At 41.6% G+C, this 26,028-nt stretch overlaps 1 protein-coding gene across 1 annotated transcript in view; it reads right to left on the reverse strand.

Annotated features, from left to right (window-relative positions):
• The window catches only part of cacna2d2 (calcium voltage-gated channel auxiliary subunit alpha2delta 2), a 136,853-nt gene that overhangs the window by 27,275 nt on the left and 83,550 nt on the right, over nucleotides 1-26,028 (reverse strand). Inside the window, exons 5-8 of the mRNA XM_022746733.1 lie at nucleotides 23,696-23,740; nucleotides 18,881-19,019; nucleotides 7,171-7,302; nucleotides 6,885-6,942 (exon numbers count right to left, since the gene is read on the reverse strand). Of these exons, the coding sequence (XP_022602454.1) occupies nucleotides 6,885-6,942; nucleotides 7,171-7,302; nucleotides 18,881-19,019; nucleotides 23,696-23,740 (374 nt within the window). The remainder of the gene's footprint in view (nucleotides 1-6,884; nucleotides 6,943-7,170; nucleotides 7,303-18,880; nucleotides 19,020-23,695; nucleotides 23,741-26,028) is intronic.

The raw sequence follows: 26,028 nt of genomic DNA on the forward strand, positions 1-26,028 counted from the left end.
ATTTAGCACAAACACTTCACAGTTTCTTTTGCTATAAAATAGAAATTTACTGACAAAATGTCTTTGAGCCTTGTTCGAGTGATCATGTGTTCAATAATCTAATAGTTGTTACAACCCTACAAAGCAGCATTAATTGTACATACAATAAGACTGTGACACAACAGTTTCTGCAATTTACATCTGTTTTGATTGTTTGAAATAGCTTATTGATTGTTTTTTTTTTATGACAAAAAGGGGTCAGTCAGACAGAAAATAGACAGAAAATCTATTGAAATCAATTTGGAATATTAATTATGTTATTTATCAACAAAATGTAAAACCTTTGCTAGATCCAGCTTCTCATATGGGAGAATTGAACTGCTTTTCTCAGTTTTATGTTGCTTTACATTGGATCTTTTTTGGTTTTGGACTGTTGGTCAAACCCAACAGTCAAAATGTAGACATCACCTTGAGCTCTGAGAACTCGTGAGGAGCATTTTTGACTATAATATCTTATAGACTAAGTGATTAATCAAAAACAGAATTCATGGTAGATAAGAGAAATAACTGTTAGTCACAGCCCTTAAGCAAAGTATGGAGTTCTGCTATATAGCACAGACGGCAACAGAGGTCATTTGAGTTAATAGTTAAACACAAGTAATTGCTTAAGTTAAAGTGGCGGTTGTTTTTTTGTTTTTTTTGTGATATATTATTAACCGAATAAATCAAAAAGCAAGTCTGGCCACAGCAGCAGTAGTGACTTGTATGCACATAAAAAATACCAAGAGAGCCATAACATACATCATGTATGTCATGAAATAACCGTGTTCACACTATCACAAATCTGCATGTGACATTATGTACGATCATGGTAAAGTCTGATACGAGTGTGTGTTAGACATGTGCTCTTTACACTGAGGTGGAACGAGGTATTGCTCTAAATGAGAGGAGATTAAAGCAGCAGCATTCACAGCCACCCTAGCCTTACAACCAGCGACCCCCCCCCCTCCCCCACATAAATCTAAAAGAAATGCATTATACAAGCAATGAACACAATGACATATTCTTCGTTGTGGTGATTGTATTTCACTCCTTTTGCAGCAGTCCGGTAAAGGAGTCTCATTGGAATTCATGAAATAGTTTTATCATGGCACAGCGTTGTAAAATCAATACATTAACTGTGCCGGGGGCCTAACTCTCTCAGGAGATTGTGTTTATGCACCCAGACACATTCCACAAAGTGTTGTGCATTACATTTAAATGGAGGAATTATCTGCGACATACATTTCAGATACATGCAATAGATACATGCAGCATGATACATGGAGTGGCTTTGGCTCATTTTATTGTGCTACAGCAAGTGTTGCAGAAAAGCTTACTGTGTGTTGTGTGTGTTGGTTTCACTGTTGTCCATTGTGAACTATGTTTCTTGGCTGCACTGTACAGTACATATACCTAATGAGCGGGATGTATATATAGCACCTTCAGTATTGTGTGTGTTTGTCCACTATAGTGTGTGAATTTTCTCCACAGTGCGAGCTCCGATATACATGCATCATGTTCACCATACCATAATGGGAGAACTGTATATAGCACAGAGAAACTGCTAGTGTGTATGCATATGTATGCGTTGTAGGTGTGTTTGTGTGCATGCTCCCAAGTGTGTGTGGATTTGTGTTGTGCTGATGGGCTTATTATTTTATGGACTGCTGCTCTTTTAGTGCTCCTGTGGATGTGGCAGGCGAATAAAGATTGAATTAAGATAAAAATATAGGAGGACGGCGTCCAGAGAGCCTGCAGGAGAAAGAGATGTTGTCTGCCGTTTATTTATTCCACTTTCTGTTGATTATTGGAAGTGTTGGTACCAACATTCACATTTCCATATTTTTGGTTATGCCTAAGAAGAACACACAAAATTCTACGCTAAATTTTTTCACCACTTTCCTTGCTAAGTACAGAGTATTGAATTAGCCCCACATATTGGAATACATCAGTATCAATTATGAGTAGACAAGCAGTAGTCTGTTATTGCTGCTCTTAAGACAGAACAAAAAAGTCTCCTGCTGTGTCTCTACATGTTCACTCAAACTGAAATGTCAAATTTTTGATTGGGACGCTCCTAGTAAGACTGCTAAAGCTTTGTGTCTCCTTCAGTCTCACCAATAACACACTAGCAAGTGGGGTGAAGAGAGTGAAAAGAGTATGTATGAAGAACAACTGAAAGAAAAGAATGAAAGATGGAAGAGGTGAAGCTCAGGGCTCTAGATATTGCGAATGGTATTTTGGGGAGCCTCAGCTTTGAGGATTGACTAGTAGTCATAATATTTACAAAGAGGTTAGATTGACTTTTTAAAGAAATCAATATGTGATATAGCCTACATGCCGTTGTGAACCTGGGAGGTAATGGGATCTTTGCAACGCTTGGCTAACAGGGCTCCTTGCCTGTCTCTGGTTACTTCTCTCTTCGCCCTTTCATTTTCCTCTCTCCCTCTGCCTGACTTCTCTCTCTGCTTCGCTTCCCTTGATATCATGAACAGACATTATAATGGACAAATGTTAATAATTAATGTCAGAGCAATTGGAGACAATTAAGTGTGTTGACTGGACCATTAATTTTCCTGGGGCTGTTGGTGGGGGAGCAGAAGGGGGAGAGAGAGAGCCCATCTGTAGAGGCAGACGGCCCACTGATCTTTTTTGTAAGAAGTGCACCTGGTCAGCTCCGGCCAGGTCAGCCACGCCACCGTCCATCCGTCCCAGTGAAGCTACAGGTCTATTACGCTACAAACTGGCCATGAATTCTGGCCGCTACTTTCATTCTCCACAGTAAATTACAGCTTTGACTGGGTGACGAGTCCCCGGAGACGGTGTTAGTGCAAACATTACTGAAGCATGTTCAACTGATTGCATCTGTGTATTCCAGTGGCTATACCAGTATTTGCAAAGCTACTTTATCTATCTGGTAAATTAGCCCATGTGATCCGATGTATCCATTAGTTTGTGAGAGGAAAAGAGCGGATAGATGGGTGGGAGACAGTGTGTGTTTGTCTGTACATAATTCACTGGACATATATGTAAAGCCTTTTGTGTCTGTAAGTGTTTCTGTATCCTTGGTGTTTGTTTTGACTTTTTTGTACAGAATTGCAATTACCAAGAAAAGTGACATTTAAATTTTACATTCCACGTGATGTTTTTATGGTTTCTTTTCTTTTCTAGTCTGTACTTATGTACTGTTTGCATTTGTGAACTGTTTGCTCTATTTTCTGCAATGACGTGGCTTTTGGTAATGTTACTCCATATAATACTCATACTCTATACTTCATTCATTTCTTCATGTTGTGATTTTTATCATGGAATAAATTGCAGATCATCACAAATAGATAGACAGATAATGCTAGCTACACCTTTCTACTTTGTACAGTATGGGACGAAAACAGCACTGAGTGTGTGGGAGGAGCCTATGACTCAGCCAGTGTTGAATGGGCAAAAAGTAACATTTAATGCAAATCTCTGATAACATTGGAAGCTAGCGTCCACTTTCAGAGCAGAAGCTTATTAGCCTAGCTTGCTAGCTTCCACTTTACGATTGGAATAAAACTACACAATATGGGTCCTCTAAATGTCTGAATGTTGTAAAGGGAGAGACAGCTTAAAGTGAGACTATTTCCCCCTTTAAAAGAAGAAAAAATATTTTTTTTGTTTTGCAAATGAAAGGCTAACATCATCCCCAGCGGGTTTGATGATTTGGTCTGGTATGACCAGTATCTTATGGTTATTGCTATCTAACTAAAGTTTGCTAGATATTTCCAACCATCACAACCATCATAACCATCACAGTGGAAGGTTCAATAGCAAATGTTAGATAGCCCCTCTTCAGATCTCGGTTGATAGGCAATGATATGTGGGTTTATTGAAATAGGAAAAAAAATGTTGCCGGCTCTCAGATGTCTGTTAACTGCTTCTATGGGAAACACCTAAAGCTTAGATGCTACTTCTACAAATATCCAAATTCTGTTTTATCCTCTTTTGGATATATGTACAGTAACTGTAGTATTATCATAGTTTATATTCGTTTTTAAGAATTTAAGAATTCAAATTTAAATTTTTCTGAATCAATAAGTGGGTGCATGAGTTGTGTTAATACTTCATGTTGTTGTTTGTGTTACTGTCCCTGTGACAGATCCTGCTATCTCATCCTGTAACATGACGGGCTTACCTAACCCCTGTAGACTGTTTTTGTAACTCGTGTGATTGGCCGACCTCTCCAGAGAATGTCAGTCGGGGAGACAGCATGTTAGACTATAATCACACAAGTCTGACCTGACATATAATGACACTCCCTGCCACGGCCCCGCCACTCAGCGCGGCTGGGCACAAGTTGCTAAGCAACAGGCCACAGGAAATGTCGAAGGCTCCGACATGAGGAAAAGCTCGACAGAAATGACAGTGACAAACATGGAGGACCAGGGGGGTGACAAGGTGTTCCTCTGCGCAAAAATACACCTCTTCCTCTGTCTAACCTCGTCACAGATGCTGCCTCTGCTCAGCAGCCCCTCTCTTCTTTCTCTTTCCTTGTTCCTTCCTGTCTCCGGGAAGAGTCGCCCAGTCAAAACATGTGTAAGACAATTAAACTTGGGTGTACTTTGGTTATTGTGCTGACAGATCAAAGACAGGATCCCTGTTTTAAGTTGTCCTGCTACACAGTGCCTTGTGTTTTCCAGCATTTTTCATGTTTATCGTGTTGCCTACTGTGACAGTGAGGCACTATGGACACTTTCTTCGGGTGTTAACTTAATTAAATTGTCAGGGAACACCTTGTTAGTCTGATGATTACAGATAGACTGAGGTGTTAGGCGATCCCTTTGAATTTTTTCATTAAAGGGCTTAAAATCTGTGTACGATCTTAATGTAAACAAAAGTGTCATCCAGTAAGAACCTGGTATCACTGATAGACAGGCCCCTTGGTTATATATCTGAATGTCTTGGAGTGATACGACAATACAACCACAACATTGTGAGGAAGATGTAAACTGTGTAAACTTTAGTTAATTTAATCTTTGTTTGTTTTTTATGCTGTTTTTAATTTTACAGTTTCTGTAGTTTTATGTTGTTTTTATCTATGGTTTTATTCTATGGGTATCTATTTCCCTTGTTTTGGTAATCAGCGCTGGTTGGTTAGGATGGGAACACTGTAATTTTGATATTTTTATGGATCACTAAATTAAACCTTAAACCTTGAACCTTGACTGGGCCTTTAAACGTCACTTACACATCAAATGATTTCTAGATTGAGGATTTTGGACCTTGACCTTCATACAAACTTAACCAGAATGCAAAGATTTCTGTTGCTTGTCTTTTGCTTGTTCGGCCTGAGCTCGTTGACTTCATCTGACAGCCTGGCCTGACCTCAAACAGCCACTCAGGCTGAGCTGGACCGAGACAGAGAGGGAAAACGGGGTCAGGTCTAATCAACATTGCTGCCATGATTATGTCCAGTTCACTCCGACCTGTAACCAGGCAACAGGCAGTGCTGCCACAAAGCCGATGTGACAGTGGCAGGTAGATTGAACATGGAAGGATGGACAGGAAGCCAGGGCGGGTGGGTGAGGGGGCTGTTTGGCCCGACGCAGCCTAGTTCTGTCCAGCCTGTCACACTTGCCCACTCCGGCACTGTACAGGGATCAGCTATTGCACTAAGAACCACAGGCAAAGGTGGCCACTTTAAACAAAAACATTAGCCCCTATCTTGTTTTGTCCTTGTAGCAAAATACCGTGCATTCTTCATTATCACTTACTGAGATAAATATGGGTCAGGAAGATGTTTTGATCTCATTCCATTAAACAATACCCTTTATTTAGCTGTAGGCTGGAGGGAGCACAGGAGGTCTACAGGAGCCAGAGACAAAACACTGTAGAGGATTCTTAGTACAAGACTAAATTTAAGAATTAAAGCCTTTCTTTTATACATGTGGCTACAGTCACAAAGCCGTCTTAATGTGCAGACATGCCTTCAGCAGCCAGTTTAGGAAAATTATCTTAACAATTACGTTAAGATAAAATTTTTATAACAGATGCACTGATGCATAGAGCAAGTTATCTTCGCAGAGAGAATTTGAGTGTAGTGCAGTGAAGTAAGCACATATTATAATTCAAAAGTGTTTTACGCAAGTAGGTTACTTCTTCTAACTCCAACACAGAGCAAAGAATTATGAAGATTATGCAGCTGAAAAGACCTCAAATTGTCTTCAATGTAACAATCAAAGGCCAATGCAGTGGCAAAGAGTATGGACACAAGTTTATGCCTCCTTTGTACCACACAAATTAAAAATCAAATGTGTTTGCAGCATGTGTGCGCACTGAGATCACATCTCAACAGTTTGTCACAATTTTAAGACAGCGTGACAGTGCCGCGGCTGACAGCACAGGTGTTGTGATGACAAGTTAAATCTCTGCAATTTTACTCTGCTGCTGCTGCTGCTGCTGCTGATGACGATGTTTGTATTGGTTAGAGGCTGTCCGCTCTGAGCTACACAAACCCCCTGTCCTCTCAACGCTCAGCTGGACTCACCTGGCGCCCAACAGTCACTCTGTCCAACACTCATCTGGACCGAGACAATGCACTTTGAAAGTTCAGCAAATTATCTGACATTAAGTATATGAAGGGTGAAAGAATAAAACCAGTGTCAGAGTATTTCACCATTAACGCCCCTATAGAGTCCAAAGGTGCCCATTTAGGAAATAAATGCCTCTAAAAATAACTGCAATGCTTAAAAATTAAGAGGATAATGGTCGCTCTTTTCTTATTCGCCCTAAAATAGCCAATAGGCATTAACAGTGGAAGGAAATACATTACACTGATATTATGCTGAAACTAAATACCTTGGGTTCTCTATAAAGCTGGCACTTACCATGGTCTTCTGCGGACGTCATACAGGTCGATCTTGTTGGGTGCCCTCCATGGAGTGGCTGAAGAGAGCAAGGAAGTAAGTTATAGACGGTACAGTGCACTGTAGGATATTTCAGATCAGATTAGATCAAAGTAATCATAATTTCATTCTGTCTATCGAGTTACCAGTACAGCCATCTGATAAGAGATTGCCAATGTTCTGTGGCTGAGGAGCCCTAGGGTCAATTTAGACTTTATCTTGCCCTGAGTCATAAGGCAGACTGTTGACTCAGTGCCCTGCGGCCTACCTGGGTAGTATCGTGTCACTCCTGTGGCACTGCCAAACACCTGCCACCGCAGAGAGCTGTCCTCCCGACGGTTTTCAATGAAGACCCTCTCCAGAGCCTGGGTCCAGTTTAACTCATTTAGGATGACAGGGGCTGTAGGAACACACACAAAGAGAAATGCAATAGTGAACTGGTTAATATCGTGTATAGGGCTCATTGTTTTCAAGTTTACCAATTTACACAGAGAACTGTTTTTCTATAGGAGATTTCCACAGATTTTCACCTGTGTGAAAATCTTTTGGGTCCACAATGGACCCAAGAGACTTCTGCTGCAAGACGACACTGTCCACAAGTTTTTGGTAAACACAGTTCTCTTACAATGAGCACAACTCAGAATATGCTTCTGGTTATATAAAGAGAAAAAAAATGGAGAGAATTGCAAATGAGCTGCTGATTATGTGCCATAGCCCCTCAAAGTATTATTAAAAGAAGGAATAAATACTTAAACTACAGGCACTGGAAATTGTTTCTTATAATCCGATTTACACCCAGAATCTCATATTACTGTATTGATTTTTTGCACCTGTTTTTTAATATATGCAAAATAAGCAGATAAGTTCCCTTATTTTTAATAAAAGCCGCAAGTAATAAGCACTAAATATAGTGTAACCAAAGTGCAAAACACTAGGTTTTTTGTGTTAGTACCCCAAAGGTCAAGTCTCCTTGCTCAACAACCTTGTCCGTGCCAGCAGCAGTAAGCTGGGTACATAAGAATGGATGTATGCAGGCGGCTCGGCCAGCGGTAGCCCTCTGAGCGGGGCATCAGTGTAATCTGGGCGATCTCTGAGGAGTGCAGATGAGGAATCTGAGATGACCTTGGCATGAGGTCATGTGTCACTCGCAGCATGTGGAGGCAGAGGCCACTTTTGAACTTTTGATAGCAGAGAAATACAAAACTACGTCTGTGCTAGGGGGTTGGTGTGAACGAGAAAGAGAGAAAGAACCGGTCTGGCACGTCAAGGTGTGTGTTTGGACTTAAAACTTAAGGTCATAGATATATCTCACAGGTCAGTGGTACTTTGTGAAATGGATTTATGGTCTTGGAGAGAAGTATTCATCATCTAGTCAACAAGAAATGAAATAACATGCCGCTGGTGGTGGTAGAATAACACCACCACAGCATCAAAGTGTATCTCGTTTCCTTTCTACCTCACTCTAACATAACTCATATTCTCCTTCTATATGAGGGACAATATGAGTTCAGTTAGAGTAACCTCTCCTGTCCTTCTATTTCTGTCATTTCTGATTATATTTTTTTCTATCCTTACAAAAAGAGACAATATGTCTCCACACACACATACACCCCCCCCCCACCCCCCCACCCCACCCAAAATGCTTTCAGCCTGTGTTTAATAGCTAAGCTGAAGTCAGAAGATGGGGAGTGCAATCAGAGGTTTAATAGCCACCTGATTAAAGAGGAAACAAGATGAGGCGCTGAGCTGAGGAGAACTTCACTCGCTTCTCTGATTTAATTACTCAGCCAACCAAAGCTAGATAAGCCTCTGAACCGACAAGTCCAGCTTTTCTCAACCCCTTGTTTGAATTTCACACAAATAAATGATCATTATCCACTTTTCCCATGCTTTTCAATTACCGCTCAGAATCTTTGACGAGCTGTCAGTTAAGAGCTAAGAAATACACCACCAACCTTCCTCCATCTACTGCATCCACTTCCTTTACTCTAAAATGAAAGTCTCGGAAGAATCACAATCACACTGTCATTACCTAAACCTACCTAACATAATACTGTTCTTATCTTTTCAGCTGAAAGCTCAGTTCCACCTTGCCAAACGCTCGCCAAAATTGGAGCTCAAAACAAAGCTAAGTTTCATTACTCACTAGCATCCCGTAAAACAAATGCACACAAACACACACGCACACATGCGCACACTCACTACACAAGCACTAAGTAGTGTCTGGAGGATAGGAATATATGAAAGCCAAATTGCTGCCATCACCAAGGGGAGCTCCTCAACATGTTTTTCTCAAAATTCATAGACATAAACACAAAGGAAGAATGGAGGAGGATAGAGGCAGCCCTACAGATGGGGATAAACATAAAAACCCAGAGAGAGGGGGAGGACGATTGATGGAAAGCAACACAGAAATTAACACGAATGAGTGGCTGCTTTCACAGCCTGAAAAAGGCAATTTCTCACCCATGAGGGAAGGAGAGAGAGAAAAAAAAATCAAAACAAACTTTAAACTGCTAAATTGAAAATTGCAGAATCTAAGACATGATTGAGGTCAATGAATTGATTATAGGAACTGTTTTCATTTGTAAGAAAAGTCACATCACTTTGGCCATTTGTATCTTAGTAGGTGAACAACTAGCTGATGAAAAAGTTGTCAATCACTGCTTTATATTTGGGGCTTTACCATCATTGTAAAATGTACAGTAACTTCTGTTTTAATGGAAAACAATATTATCTATGTTATCCGTCTAATGTTTTGTCAGATTTTTGTTTTGGGGTTATTTGATGACTCATTCCTGGACAGTGTGTGACATTTCTGCCACAAACTTAATTTTATTCAACCAGAATTAGAAAGACGAAGAAAAAGAAAGAAAGAGCTTTATGTTCTATCTCTCACCCGTCTGGCGTTTACATTACCGGAGTCCAGATGGTCTGAAGAACTAGAAAGACTGAACTTGAGAGAAAAGTGCGTGACACCTGTGTCTGTATTTTACTGATGTTTGTGAAGAAATGTTCAGGGAACCAAACTATGCATTTCAATTTCATGTGGGTCATGCAATACTCCGTGGTTAAAGAATCATCCGATTAATGTGTAAAAAGTATTATCCTTTGAGCATGAGTTATCACAGCAGGTTGCTGCTGTACCAGCCTGTGTGCTGTGAAGTCCTGGGTGCTGTTATCTGAAGAGGCACTGGGTCTGTAATGATAGCTATCCGAGACAGGCCAAGGGCGCAGAGACATCCTGTGACCTCTGTTTAAAACTAGAACCACCTCAGCTACCCCGACTAACATCAAGGTATTGACCAAACTCTGGCTGCCTATGCAATATAAATTATCAGTCGCATCGCTGCCCAGCGCTGTGCACACACATGAATTCAACACCTGCAATTGGCTTGATATGTTTTCTGAATGTTTGTGTGTTTTTATCCTCGCCTGACTGCTGGTCAGCCTTCGTCTGTCAACCAAGAGCAATAAAACTGAGTGTTTGTGTGTTTATGCTGCCAGTTTAAAGTAAACCAGTCATGTGTGAGCCACTTCTACTGTTGGTCCAACTCTGCAATCACACACACACACATAGAAAAACACATAGACACACACATCTGCAGGAGATCTCTGCAGAAAAACGGGCACATCAGAGATAAGAGAACACAACAAACTAATTCTCTTTGATTTATTCAGTTAGGATGTGCCGTGACTTCTCTGGACAGTTGATAAAAAGACAAATTTCCCCTGGGGGGGGGGAAATATGCTCACACAAGCAGACAGAGCCCCCGAGCGTTGTGCTGGGCTCATCTTTCACATGAAACGCGCCTCTCTCTGATATCTTTAAAAGGTAATTCATCAGCGTGCCACTCCCCTGACATTTAGAGCACCCTTGGCTTTGTCCCTTTATGGAACAAGACTGCACACTAAGTAGGGAAACAATTATGAGTGGGATTTATGGAGCATCTCTGTGTGAGATCATTCTTCAACCCCCTTCCACCACCAACTCTATCCCATGACCCCAACCCCACATACACACATTATTCACAATGATATACTTGTGATAAGGAGCCATCCAAACCTATCCAAACCTAGCCTTATGCTCTGTATTAACTCAGCAGTATAGGAATAGGTACATGCATCGACTTTGCACACAGAGCAGGAAAATAAAGGCACAGTGGCCTGTAATATATCATAGTGGAACAAAAGCGGTTGCTCATAAGAAATCCATAACAGTAATGGAGCTAAGGCTATTAGCTGAGCCCCTTTGAAGAGTCATAACCTTTATTGCTGTCATTGCCATAAGGCGTTTACATATTCTACTTTTTAAATGGAGAGACTAAGTGGTACTGGTGTAGTTCAAGTCTGCTAACTTTGACCTATAGGTGACATTACTCAAGCAGACATGTAGGGTAACAGTGAGACATATACAGTGTGTTTTGTATCTGAGTGAGTTATCTAGAAAGTCATATCTCAAAGGAAAGATTATCATGATTTTTGGCAGTATCCCAGTGTAAGGGGACACTCAGATTATATCAGAAAACCACTGGTCTTTTTACTTAAATGGTCAGTTTACCTTTATTACAAAAGCATATTTTCTCACTTACCCTTGTGCTACTCAGCCATGCAGATTGTCAGATAGTTTGAGTTTAATATTTCCTCCTTAATAATTCCTCTTAAGTTTTTTTTTCCTTTACATCCAGACAAAAGCAATGGGGGTAAATAGAATTTTCTTTGTGGTACTCATAGCACTGAAAAATGACTTTAGTTAAGGTGGATAATTTGAAGACCTCACTGTGAGCAGCTTTCAAATCACCCTAAAAGTCAGTGACAAAATGTTTTTGTTGTAATTTGGTTGAAGAGACACTGTAAAACAAACACATTACAGACCAGCATGTCTGCATCTGCATGTAGCACCTCCTCCTCTGTCTCTCTGTACTGTCAGCCCGATTCGCTTTCCACCACCCCCCCCACCCCCCAGCCACCAAACCCCCCCACCCCCCCGGCCTGTTTGCTCCCTGTCTCTCCTTCTTTCCTCTTCCTTCAGGGCTGCTTTGTGGCCTGGCTGAGTGTTAAAGAGGCCGAACCTTAAACCTTTCATCCTGCAGAGGAAACGGCAGCAACAGGAACTGGCAGCCGCTCACATATCCACAAAGACAAGCTGAAACAAAGTCTAAGCCTTCACTGAGGAAACTGTGTCTTTTTTGTAGCTTTGGTTGAGAAAAGTAACACCCACAAGATACTGTATAACCTCATTGGTATTCTTGCCAGTTTACTTTACAAAATCATTCTCCGAGGAATTTCCTTGCAACTAAGATAGTTGTATTAACTAATTACAATTAAAATTCATGTGAGGGATTCACACAGTTTCACTCAGGAATAGCATTTAGTGGGGGGGGGGGGGGGGTGGTCTCTGAGAAGGGGTGATTATTATTATATACACAATAAGACAGAAGGGAGAGATTTCACCACACCTCCAGAGTGCTCCTCCAAATAATTTTTCTAATTAAAGAAGAGCAGTAAATAACAAACACATGAAATGTAATTTGTGAGGCTGGTGGTGAGTGAAGTGGAGTTTGCTGTGCTGACTGTTCTAATTAGTGTGCGGGTAAATGATAGTGCCCCTTCACTGGGCACACACTATAGGGGTTGGATGGGTGAGGGGCAGAGAGAGAAAGATGGAGTCTGTAAAGTCGACAACGACAGAAATACAGCCCGCAGTGTTTTTACTGTCTTTCTTCTCTTTTGGTTTAACTTCAAATCCCATTCTCCTTATCCCCCTCTCTCTATTGCCTTCTGTTTTTTTGTTTGTTTTTTTGCACTCTCTCTCTCTCTTTTTTTTTTTTCACAAATCACTTTTGCTTTTTTCCACACATTTAAATCTGGTTTGATGTTGAGAGGGGCTGAGTTGATCTCCAGCGTCGCATGAGTTGGTTGACAGGGAAGCTTCCTTCACTTGAAGGAACCTGGGGCGTGTGAAACTAATACAGGCTGTATGTACTTTTTGTGCACACACACACACACACACACACACACACACACACACACACACACACACACACACACACACACACACACAAAGATGACATTTTACATTTAGGTGAAGCAAATCTCAAGATTTGCAGCTTCTAACTGTAAGATGACAAATGTAGCATTTTATTATAGATACATAGTAAAGTAGTACAGTCACTAATTGGAGCCGAAGCATTTAATACGACTAAGTTACAAATCATGAATCTCATTCCTCTCATTATCACTTTCCCTTCCTTTTGTGAACAGACCTGAGTCTGTTTATCAAAAGTCGCCTTTGTACCTCCAGTGCCAGGCGAGCGGACTTCTCCCCAGACCTATTTTAAACAAGACGGGAGACATCAGAGGTGGTTTCACTCACATGAAACCCCATAGATGCAAATCTTTCTCTTCTTTTCAAACCTCATACGCAATCGCATTGACTCTCTATCTACTGCATCTGTTGCACTCAATATTCCACTGCACATTACATACACCGCATGCAATTTGCTCTTTTCAAAGGTGAATTGGATGATTTTTTTTTTTTTTTTTGCCAGGAGCTTCCCAGAGGGGGATCCAGCCGCAGACCACAGAGTGCTGGAGCAAAATGGAGGCTAACATTCAAAGGGCAGGGAGTCCGAACTTGCTGCTGGTTTGGGTATTTTTACTCTTGTTAATTAAAGTCTCATAAGTAATAGAACATTTTAGCCTCTGGCCTACCCTACACATTGTTTATACTTTAAATTCTTTCCCAAATTATTACTCCCAAACTACCCAGAGCGTAACATTTTAGCTTAATTTCCCTCATTGTTTCAGATACGAACGTCATAACGGTGAGTGTTTTCTTGCATTTATTCATTTATTTTGGGAAAAATATACAGTCTTTTATTTTCATGAGGCTTCTTTGCTGCATTGCCACATATATATCTTTATAATAACAACATATCAAATAACAATGTGAAAACAATGTGACAATGGGAGGGAGGCTGCTCGTAGTGATGAACCTTACAAGTATTACCACAAGCAGAATTATCACCTGCAGCTCCCCTCAGCTTTACAGAGCTTTATAGTGGGTTTCAGATCATCGTTTAGCTGTCTGGCTGAAATTTACTGTTTAGCTTCACTCTCACTGCTCTCATAGCATCGTTTGCAGCCGCAGCAGTCAAGCTGTTTCCAGCAAAAGAGCTCTATAAACCCACTGTACACTACCTGCTCAGCAGAGAGACACAGTTTGCAACCAGCTGAAGAACACACTGAAGTATTTAGCAGCTAAAGAGCCAGATATTTCCCTCAGGAGAACAGAAACAGAGATAATAGAGTGAGAATATTGGACTTACATTAACTAGGCGCTCAGAAACTCGACTTCAAATGTATGATAATGTTGCTCCATTACTGCTGTTGCTGTACAACTGTTTTTCTCATAAGTTCACCATATCAACATAAAAGGTGATGATGTGTTATTGTGTTCACAACTTGTTTCCACTGTACCCACGAGGCCAAAAAAAAATCAGTTAATGTAAGTTTAAGCAAACAGGGGAATAATGTGACTTCAGCTCTTTATTGTATTAAACAGACTAATGTACTCTATGAGGCCAGCCGTTAAAGCTGCTCTAATTAATATTTTTATATTAACAATAGATTGAATTACTATTTCAACACGGCCGTGAATTATCACCCAACTGAAGTTCCTCTCAGCTCTACAGAGCGTTTTAGCATCTTTCATGTAATTGTTTTGGTTCACTCTCATCAAGCCTGTTTCCAGATGCAGCAGGTAGCTGTTTTCAGCAAAAGGGCTCTAAAAACCAACTGTACGCTACATGACCAGCACCAAATGGCAGGGAAACACAGTTAGCAAGTAGCTGGTGAACATGGTGGAGCATCTGTGTGTGTAGGCTGAAATGCAAAACATTTAAGCTCTGCTCTTTCATCTGCACACACAGTTAGCCAGGCCTCGCCATTCATTTGTGATAACCAAGTTTCTCACTGTGCCTGACTACAATAGAAAACTGACAACATGACGTTAGGCCGCTGGAAAAGGCGCCGCATGGAGCGGATTTAAACTTCAAATTTAATGAAAAGACGTCCCACATTCACTGGTGGTTTTCTCTATTCCGTGCTGGGAATTGTGGCTGCTTATTCTAATATAAACACTAATGTAGGCATATACTGTGTCTATACTATTCACACATAATTACTACCTTTTTAAAAAAGCTGATTTACAACCTTCTATATTTTCAACATGTTATAATGTACATACAACTGAAGAATGACCCAATCTGGCTTAGTATCCTCTATCTGCAGCATGAACTCCAATTACCAGCGAGATTCCACTGAATCTACAAAATAGTCACCAAATAATAATTTGTGTATTCCCTCGCTGTTTTCATCCTTATTTTTCAGTTATTTTAAAGATTATATTCCCAGAGGCCTTCCTCTGCAATTATTCAGCAAATCTCTGCCTCTTCTTCACAATTTCTGTAACATTCAGTGGGAGAATAAAACCCGTTTCTCAACAGATGACACCACCCACATCAATTTACTCCTCTGTGGCTGTGTTGTGATGTCCATCCTGTAATAAGCGACGATAATTAGAAGAAAACTGTATGAATGTTTGACCTAAGATAATTAGAAAGTTTGCAGGCTTGGCAGCAGGAATCAGCAGTGGGATAATGAATCATAAAATGGTTCATTACTGCGCTCAGGGAACACTCTCAATCTCAATAAACGGACATGGGGCCTAGCAGACAAATCAAACCAGGACGCATACACCGCCTCATTTAGCTGCTGAAAGGATCACAATAAAAAAATTTGAAAAAAAAAAAATATTTTTTTGCTCTAAATGGTTGCTATTATTAAAGTGTCTCTTCTCCTTCGTACCCCTCTCACCCCTTCTGCTTCTATCTATCCCTCTATCTGTGCCTTTCTCTCAGTCCATCTCTAAGGACACCCATTTTGATGTGACTGGCAATTCAAGCTTCCATTTGCTGGAAAACAGTCAATTTGTTCAGTGCATTAACAATGTGTGCAAATCTAAGCAAGCTCCTCCAACCACATAAAGCACAAGTGCTAATAAACAACACTTGAGAATTTCACAATAACTGTTGAACATTATGCTGTACTTTGGACTGGGCTCCATTCTTCCTACAGTTTTCTTTTCTCTGCCTTTCCTCTGGCCTCCCCCTGAGGAGCGAGCACTGAATCTACCCACTCACACTGCTTCTCTTCTGCTAATCCTATACCCACAGATACACTGTAGATCCAGACCTCTCCAGACCCAAAAGGACAACAATCCGCCCACGTCCGTTTCCTCAGACATCCTCTCCAAGGCACCCTGCAGGCTCCCACTGATGGGACCGGAGCAGAACACCTCACATAGATAATCATCCACTTCCACCAACTCTCTAAAGCTATTGATGTATTGATGTAAATTTCTGTAAAATAAGTTAGTTAAAAACATTGCTCCTCTGATTCAGCATTGCACTTCTATGACATTGTCAAGTTTTAAAAAATGGATAAAAATCAATGCAGCAAAACCAGAGATATTGTCTTTTTTACTCCACGCATTCTTATACCTGGTGCCTACATTACCCACAAGGCACCTCGCCTGCTGAGAGTTTGATCAGAGATTCGAATGTGTTGTGCTAGAAGTGGCTAATGTAACCTCGAGCCTCTAGCCTCAAACAGGGGTGGGGAGCAGGCTACAGACGTCTGCTATGCTCACTACTTTCTAACCCCACACCCACTGATTTTCCTCATTTTTAGACCCAACAGATGCCGACTCAAGTGGTATCTCTTGAGGCAAGTTATCAGATTTCACGCAGCTCCCTCTGGAGCCACAGAAGCCTTTATACAATTTTATTCACATACTGTATGCCGCAGTACTTCCCAAGACCTGTTAACACTTTGATGTGTAAAATCTGAGTTCCCCTTTAACTTGCATTGCACATTCAACATCTCAAGATGTTTCTAATTTCTATATTTGCGTTCAGGACAGTTGGTGTGGTGATAAAGCGTCTTTAAGAATTACTGTACATTTGGGCAGCAACATGGTTTTCAACACTGTTTATTTATCATCAACGCCTGAAACACAGCACACATGTTCATAATGGAGTTGGCACAAAATCTGCAGTTGGCAATCTCAGCACAGCAGACCGCGCAATGGGAGCTAACTAAACAACATCAACAGTAAACATTTTCCACAGAACAGAAGTGAAAAAAAAACTAATTCCATGAACTGTACCACTCTACTCCTCTAGTCTCCACCAGGCTCAATCAAGAGGCCTTTATTCTCTGACTCATATCTTCAGACAGGGGAACCAAGACTGGCACAAAATGGCTCTGGGAACAATGTACAAGCCTGATTGCTCTATTGTGAGTTAGCTGTGGCCTCTGACATCTCCTCCTGAACCAAGAGTGTCTAATTCAGACAAGATTTGTCTGGAGACACAGCTGGAGGGCATTGTTACAGACAGGTGCCATACACAGCCTGTTCAACAAAGAAGGCAAAGAGCTAGACAATAACAGACAGAAAAAAATTGCCACTGTGAAAATGGCTGTCTGTCTGCACATGCTCTGGTTTTTGAGCCTTTAAAACGGCAGGCAGAGAGTGTCCAAAAGGTTAGAGGTGGGTAACAGAAGGAACATGCCAAGCAAAATCAGAGTCCCAGAAGGTACATGTGTTCCCTTTTGTCCATTTGGCAGCTGCAGATTAAGGAGGGTGTTATATTCACAGGGCAGCGCAGTGCCAGGCAGGAAGGGCAGGGTCCATGAGCGAGGAAGCCCATGCCCATGCAGGGGAAAAAAAAAAAAAAACGGTACAAATCTGGCGTGAGAGAGTCTGTCATCTAAAATCATGTTAGTGCGCTTAAGTGCTGGGCGATATAAAAGAATGGAGAGATTGAGCTAACGTACTGAGAGAGAGAGGGGAGAGGTCAAGTCAAAACAAAAGACATCTCTCCATGACCCAGAGGTATCTATGAAAACCAAGAGGAGACATTTTGGTACGTGCATGATACAAGTTAAGGCAGTGGCAACAGTCCCTGTATATATATATATATATATATATATATATATATATATATTTTAGAAATTCCTGATCTCACAACTATTTTGCAATCTGCTTACATGAGAACAACCATTACCACAGAATCAACTGATGTAAATATCACCACCAGGTTGCATACCAAACAATTTTTTTTATTTTTTTGGCTTAGCCCTGCACATGTTAACATGCTTTAAAGACCCAGTAAAATAAACAACAGATTATGCAATACAATTTTTGTGTGTCCTTTTGTTAACTGTTATTTCTTGGTATGTGTCAAACGTTGAATTATTTTTGATGACTCATTTCACACTCACATAAATTCATCCAATCAAATGTGACGTGAGCTGACCAGTTAACTCCTCCTATCACATAAAACTGCATTTGAGCTTTAAGCGTAAGTGACATCATGGGCTTTGCGGCGTGTTTTAAGATATCAGTTGCCAAAAACCTTTCCACAATAACATGGCTGAGGTCTACTGAATTGACCTCTCCCTCAAACTCTGCAGTAGGAACCTAACAACAGAGGTGAGGGAACTTACTTTTTACTAATCCAGTCAAATCTTTGAACAATTTGATAAAATCTCTCTTGGGACGATACTTCCCCTATGAATTCTGTTTCAGTCAGAAATATGTTACATTATGTTACTATAGCTAAAGACGCTCTAACTGCTGTTTCACTGACCTTTAATGTAACCTCAGCTAAGGTCAAGGTCTGTCAGTTTTCCATGACCATATTGTTACTTGCTACATGCTTTTAAAAACCATTTTCTGAGTGGTTATTGATTTGTCTGTGTGTGATACAAAAGTATTTACTTAACTGTAATAGTGTCTAATTTAGTGCATGAATTCAACAATTTAATGGTGTAAATTGGTGAATATTATGTAGTGCCACTCACTCACCAGAAATAAAATAAAGAAAAAAACATTCTTGAGTACTTACAGCCTTTGTATATGTCTGTAGGAATCTGGACCGCACTGGAGGAGTAGTTGACCTTGTTTTTAAAGTTTGGATCGTCCACAAACTCCAGCTCCAAAGAGGTTGTGGTCTCCAGCGGGTTCTCTTCTTCTCCGTCCTCCGTCTGCACATACACACACACACACGCACACACACACACACACACGCACATACACACACAAATCCGAGTGAGCATTCAAATAAAAATAAGTGGATAGAAAAACGGGGAAAACATGCAAATATGGTACCGCATTCTGTCATTTCCCATATTGTGGCTTTGCAGCGCCCATCTGGGGCTCTGGTACATACAGTATATCGTCTCGCTTTCTGGTTCACACGGAAACTCACACAGAATTTGGATAATATTAAGCACAAAAATAGTAATTATTCTGCCTTTTGTCTGCCTTCAGATTTAGGCGGTACTATTCTCTCCCTCTCATCAGAGAACAGCAGCAGGTATCAGAGCAGACACCAAACAGAGAGACTCATTAGTCCCCGAGATGACTATCACAGACACATGAGGTGCCATACAAATTAACCCCAACAATAACTAGCAACCAACACCACTTAATCACTGTATAGTCTCCCACCCATTCCAATGATAGCAGGTTTCATAACAGACCGTTTCTTCTCTCTCGCTTGCGAGTGTCTAACAAAACAAACAAAAAAATAAATAAATAAAATAAAATAAAAAAAACGGGCTAATACTAATATTTCTAAAATGTGTTGACTTTTTTTCATGTTCTCAGTCTGGCCATTGTACATGATGAGAAAGCCTGACACACATTTTGCATTAGAAAGTGTCAGATATCGAAGAAAGCCAGAAGATAAAAAGGCAAAACTGACATTTAAGCTTTTTATCTTGATAAGTTATCAATCGAGTACAATCTGTGCCTGTTCCCACAGGAGGAAGTGATTGTGGGATGTGGAGAAAAAAAAAATGGCAGCAAGATATAACCCCACTCTCTGGCTCAGTTTATTAGCTTATTCTTGATCAGATTTCAGTGCGAATGCTTACGAGCGCTCACTAAAAATCCCTGTTAGCTACATCCTTAGAAAACAGCATGTACCGTAAGTGCCGTGGTCACATTTACACAACAACATTCAAAAATTAAAATGTACGAGTTTGTTTTATAAATGACCTCTTTGTTAAATAAACACAATTTCATTGATGTGTGCTCATGCACCAAGCTCTTTGATACCCTGCCATACAGAAGTAGCCCTTAGCACAGTCTGGCATCACGGTTCTATCATTCTTCCTTTATTAGTCACCCTTCATTAGCCTTCATTCATTGAATATTTGTAAAACAAAACTCATATCTCTGATGATTTCTCATGCATCCCCGCCTGCTGAAAAGCGAATTTGACTTCAAAATAAATCTTTTGAGTGTATCAAATGTGCGGCTGCAACATAAACTTCTCATTTTAATAAAGCAGCATGGGTTAACTGGATCTGACATGATAAAAACTGTTTGTTTTTTTTGAGAAATTAAATCAAAACCCCATGTCCATGGCAGAAACTGATTGATGGGCCTATTAAAATGCAATTACAAGCTGTTGGGTGGGATGAGCCGGGGGATAGTTGTGTTGAAGTCCCATTGAAAGTCAACATAAGAAACAATTCAGTGCTGTAACAGAGATCTCTCATTTCTACAACTCTTATAACATAAAAGTGCAGGAGAGATGTGAAGCAAATTTGTCAGGATAGATGAATATGTTGTGAGTGGACCCACCTGACACCCGACAACGCCAATGATTCAGCCTCATCAAATTAAATGTTCAGCAAAAGCAGTTATTAATCTGTGTTAACATTAAATCTGATGGCATTTTAGGAACGACAAAAGTTATTTATTTTAAGGAGAAATAAATATTTTCTAGTCAAGGTTTTAAAAATAACCAAGGCTGTAATGAAAGTAAATGTAGAGCTGGCCAAGCTTGTTAAAAAATACTGGTGAGTATGACCATTAGTATTACATTTTCTAAAATAAAAAGGCTGAGCAGTAGCACAGGGCTGTCTTGGCTGTCTGCTATGGTGCTGTAGCACATCTCTTCATTTTTTATGTCAAAAGCAGGAGGTGCTTCGTTGTCCAACAAACTTTTTTTTATGAGAGTTCGTCAGACAGCTCGTTCAGATGAGTGAGAGGCAAGATCTTGTCTAACTGATATCTTAGTTTTATTGGAAATGGTCATTACGTGCAGTGACGTTTATAGAAATGATTGGTTTTAATTAGTTTTACTCTGGGAGCCTGATGGGACAAGCCTGGCCGCCTCCTGTTTTTAGTCTACACCTCCGGGACCTGACCTGAGGCTGCAGTCTGGCACACTCCACACTCCCTTCGTACTCCGTGCTCATTCAAAAAGAAAATGAGTCACCATCAGTTAACCAATGTAATAAAGGTGGTAGTATGATCTTCTCTTGTTCTAATTCAATATGGATGTTGTAGTTGTTTGTAATTGACATTGCTGTGGCAGACATACAGAGCTTCCAGTACTTGGATTAATGTTGGTTTAGTACAGATTTGTTGACACAGTAAAGAGATTTCACAGAATGACTATCCATTAATATTAAACCTGATTAGGTTAGGGATGCTGGCTTTTCAACTGTGAGGTTGAGGTGTTTGTGTATCACTCAGTCTGACACTAATTCTGTCAATGTCGGGCAGGGAGGTGCTTTTTTTTCCCCCCTTCTTTCTTCAGAAGAGCCCAATCATAATTAACCAAAGCAGCGTCTAATTAGGAGCGGAATAAATCCACGCAGGAAAGACTGATTGGTTCATTTTCTTCAACCATCCACCACCTGTTTTGCTCGATTCATTACCCAATTTGTTAATTTTAACTCCCTGTTCTAAAGGTTTAATTAAAGGCTGAAGAGGCCAGAGATGACATTTTGAAGATTCTTTAATTCCCGCCTTCAGCCAACCAGGGCTAACCTGAAGGCTGTCACTTATGACCCTGTGTGTGTTTGTTCGTGTTTGTGTGTGTATGTGTGTGGGAGTGGGTGTTTACGTGAAAGAGCGCAGGAAGAAAGCCTGGTTCTTTTACCAAACGAGGATTCCTTCAGAAGGAATAACATTACATTTGGTAAATAGCTGCTTTTGAGATATTGAATACATGTCACAATATAATCTGCCGCAAAAGAAAAACAAAGCAAGAAAAATATTTTCGATTTTGACTTAATATTACAATAATCAGAGTTGTAATAATGTATTTGATGGTTGTCCTCAAAATAAATTACTACCTAGGGACATGACTAACAATATTTTTCTACCAGACAGATAAAAGTATTTCAGTGAAAGTGGGATCATGCAGACCAAAGAATATTTGCATTTCCACACAGGATGCTTTCTCTGCTCCCTGTTGAAGCACACCTTATAATCTTCTATGGGGGACGAGGTGTGTGTGTGTGTGTGTGTGTGTGTGTGTGTGTGTGTGTGTGTGTGTGTGTGTGTGTGGGGGGGGGGGGGGGGGGGGGGAAGAAAGTGCTAATGTATGTATTTGTATACAACTGAAAGTGGCAAATAAAATGCTGGAATCAATATTAGACAGATTTTGGCCTCGAGCAGTTCTGACTTTTAGATTATCACACTGCTCTTTCATATCAGGGTACAGTGACAAGTGGAGACATTAACAGGGTGTGGAGTACAGGACAGGGAACAGAGGAGACAAGGCTCGGATAAGAGAGCCTACCAATCACTTACCTTTTGTGAAACTGAATTCTCATCATATAGTTTTCACTCCAGCGGTAGTACCTTAATTGAAATGGGTCATCATGGGAGGAATCAAGATTCAGATAGGGGAGTACTGGTGGGCTACTGTTGGGGTTGCAGGGATGAGGAATGACCTCTGCCTGACCTTCGCCGCTGTCTTTGGGAGGGTGTGGGGTTGGTAAAGTGGGGGTCAGGGGGTGTGTCACTGGCTCGGCCTCGGTGTGCCATGTTAATGATGACCGATGTTCTCCAATTAGATGTGCTGACAGGCCCTAAAGCGCTGTGTCATTAATCACAGAAGTGGTGTGCACAAAGAGAAAATCACACCGTGATTTATTGCTCCTTCGCCTCCCTTTCTCACTCTCTTCCCCTCTCTATCTCACTCTCTCCCCATCTTTTTGTGCTTTGGTGATCTAGGGGGGTTTCTTGCACTCCTCCATGAAACTTAATCAATCAGCGGGCACAGGCTCTGAGTGTGACCTATCCTGAGGAGGAACTGGAGGTTGCAGCCAGAGTGGTGAGAGAGACCAGTGACTTGCAGGGCTTTTCTGGATGAAACTGCATTTCCCAGCCTGCAGGCCTTTCTCTGAATGTCATTCGTATTCTTCAGTATGAATGACAGGCATTATATAAATTGTGTCCTAGTACATGAAAGCGCGATATGGCTTGTGTATTGTGTAAGGTGTCTTGATGGACGCAGAGGTCTGACAACCCTGAAGTTCAGGTCCGCAGTTGACACTGTTAGGGTCCGTGAGGAAAAGGAGAAGGAGAAAACTCTGGAAATTAGACCGGGGGAGGACAGCTGAAGTCACTGTCACATGCACGTCGGCCTTCTCCTGCTCTGTCACACTAACTCACCATAAAGCAGTGTCACCTCACTAACACACACAGACAGCCCAGGGGCCTGTGACCGGAGGCGGTGGCGGTGGCGGTGGTGGTGGTGGGGGGGCATCAACACCGAGGAGGCCAGGAGGGGGAGGGTTGGGGTGGGGTTGCAGGAAAGGGTGGCAGGGATAGGAAGTGGAGTGGGTAGGATTCGGGGGTTTAAGGCAGGCAGACGGGGGGAGTGCGAAGCAGTCCATACTGTACTCACATAGTCTGAATCCGCTTTGGAATCGTAGTATGAAATGGCATTCTCCTGTGCAGAAAAGAAAAGTGAAAAGACAGGTGATGAGAGAAGATATAGCAGCGCCTGTAACAGCCCCGTCTCTTCGTGGTGGTAAGCTAGAGAAAGTCATGGTTATATTCCATCACACCGTTCAGCATGAGAATATAATCAGCATCACAGAACACAGGAGGAGTAGTGTGATGTGGAATGACAGTCATGAAAAGGCGAGCAGATAGCTGTAGAGATACTGAAGGATGTAATGCATCTGCGCAATGCTATTGTCAATAAGATGCAATGTATGTGGCACATGTTCGAACTTGTGTTTACAACACCGTCGGAACATCTTCATGTGTTGTGGAGAACCGTTAAAGAAAATGTCTGCGTTTGCGTGGCGTATGAACTCAGATGTATCATGGAGTAAAGTGGGTTGCGAGTGAGAGAAGAATAAACTCAAAATATTACTCTCTCTGGGAGTCTTATCAACCTCAGCTGGATGTGATTTCTCAGCTCTCACAGGAGGAGAGAAAGAGAAAAAGAAAAGAAGAAAAGGAAGAAGAAAAAAGAATGTAAAGTTATGCCATTGTCTTACTCTATTTTGCTCTAATTACTGACTAAATTTTCCAGTCACCAGCTGAAGCCCCTCACCAACCACCAACCTCCTGGTCTTTACCCCGAGCAAGACCCCCTGTTAGCCTCCCTGCCGTCCTCTTCTCCTTTGAACTGTTGTCCTTATCTCGTGTAGAGGCAGGTGTGAGGGCGGGCAGCGGCTGCGTGGAGCGAGCAGCGTCCGTGGGGCCTGCCTCATTATCATGAGGAGGCTGGCTGAGGATGCGCTCTCAAGGGCACTACAGTGACTGACTCGCCCTCACTGGAAGAGCTGTGGTCATGGTCTGCCGAGGGAGAGCGTCTGACGGAGAAAGAGCGAGTCTTCTGTGCAGGTACAGTGGGTCTTACACACTGCCTCGCTCAGCTTGACGTTGCTCTGTCAATATCTGTTTGTCTCTTGCTCGCTTTCACCTTTTTGCTCTTCACTGTATTTCCTCTGTCTCCTGCTGCCACAAACACACGCTCTCTTCATTTGTTTAACTTGTGCAGAAACACACACACACACTCTCTCTCTGACACACACACACACACACACACACACACACACACACACACACACACACACACACACACACACACACACACCTATATGCACAAGTATTTTCTTTCTCTGTCAGCCCCCAATCTTTCTTGCAGTTCCCTTCGGCGTGAGAGCCTCTCTGGATACCACGACCGGGTTCTTGGCCGGCCTCCAGTGCTAATCTGAGAGTCAGTCATCAGCTCAGTTCAGTCCTTAACAACTCACCAAAGAAACACAGCATAATGAAAACTCTCGCTGACACCAAACATGGGGCTGGCCAGCCTGGACGCAGCTGGTGTCTTTGGGAAATGAGAGTGGACAAGATAGAGGAGGAGCACAATTTGCCCCCCACCCCCTTGACACGTCCCCTCTCAATTTACCAGCACTTGTTCTTTCCCTCCCAAACTCTGTAAGAGAGAGCAGGAAGTGAGGATGGAAAGAAAGGTGCAGAGGGAAGAGATCAGAGCGGCTCGTTCAGGGGGCACATTGGGTTAAGTTGGAGGGTTAGGATGGAGGCTGAGGTTGGGGCGATATGAAGGGATGAATTGAGAGGAGAGAGATGGGTGGTGGTGGTGGTGGTGACGGTGGGTGCAGTGGGGAAAGAGCTGCCAGGGCTAAAAATAGCCCGTGCCTCTGCAGAGGGAGAAGAGAAAGAGAGGGAGAGAGACTGTGGCAGAGCAACAGTGTTGTTGTGTCTGCCAGCAGGATTGATCTGGAGCCCAGTCCTGCTCAGACTGGTCCCTCGCTTCTAAAGAGTTTACTCGCACTACTGCGGCATTACAACTCATTATTCAGGATTGTTTTCTGTAAATAAACGCTTGGTTCCTTGCACCCAAGGGACACTGTCCAGCAGCTTTACTCAAACAAACAATACACTCAAAAAAATATACCCCACATTACTGCAGACAGACTTCAGTTTGGAGTCCAACACTATAGCACCCTTGCTTACACTTGTTCACTGCATTGTTATTTTGCATATCCATCATAGCAGCTAAAATATATATATATATATATATACAGACAGGTGATAAATAAAAGAAAAGACTGAATAAATAAGTGGAAAACATACACATAAATGCACAGGGCAATCTAAAAAATTATGTGAATCATCCATGTATGCTACAGCCTTTGCAGTCAAAAGATCTCAAGTCAATTGAATACATCCATGAGATTTTATAGAGTTATTTAGAAG

Source organism: Seriola dumerili, unplaced genomic scaffold (genome assembly GCF_002260705.1).
Source record: "Seriola dumerili isolate Sdu_G_001 unplaced genomic scaffold, Sdu_1.0 BDQW01000109.1, whole genome shotgun sequence".
Taxonomy (NCBI): Eukaryota; Metazoa; Chordata; class Actinopteri; order Carangiformes; family Carangidae; genus Seriola; species Seriola dumerili.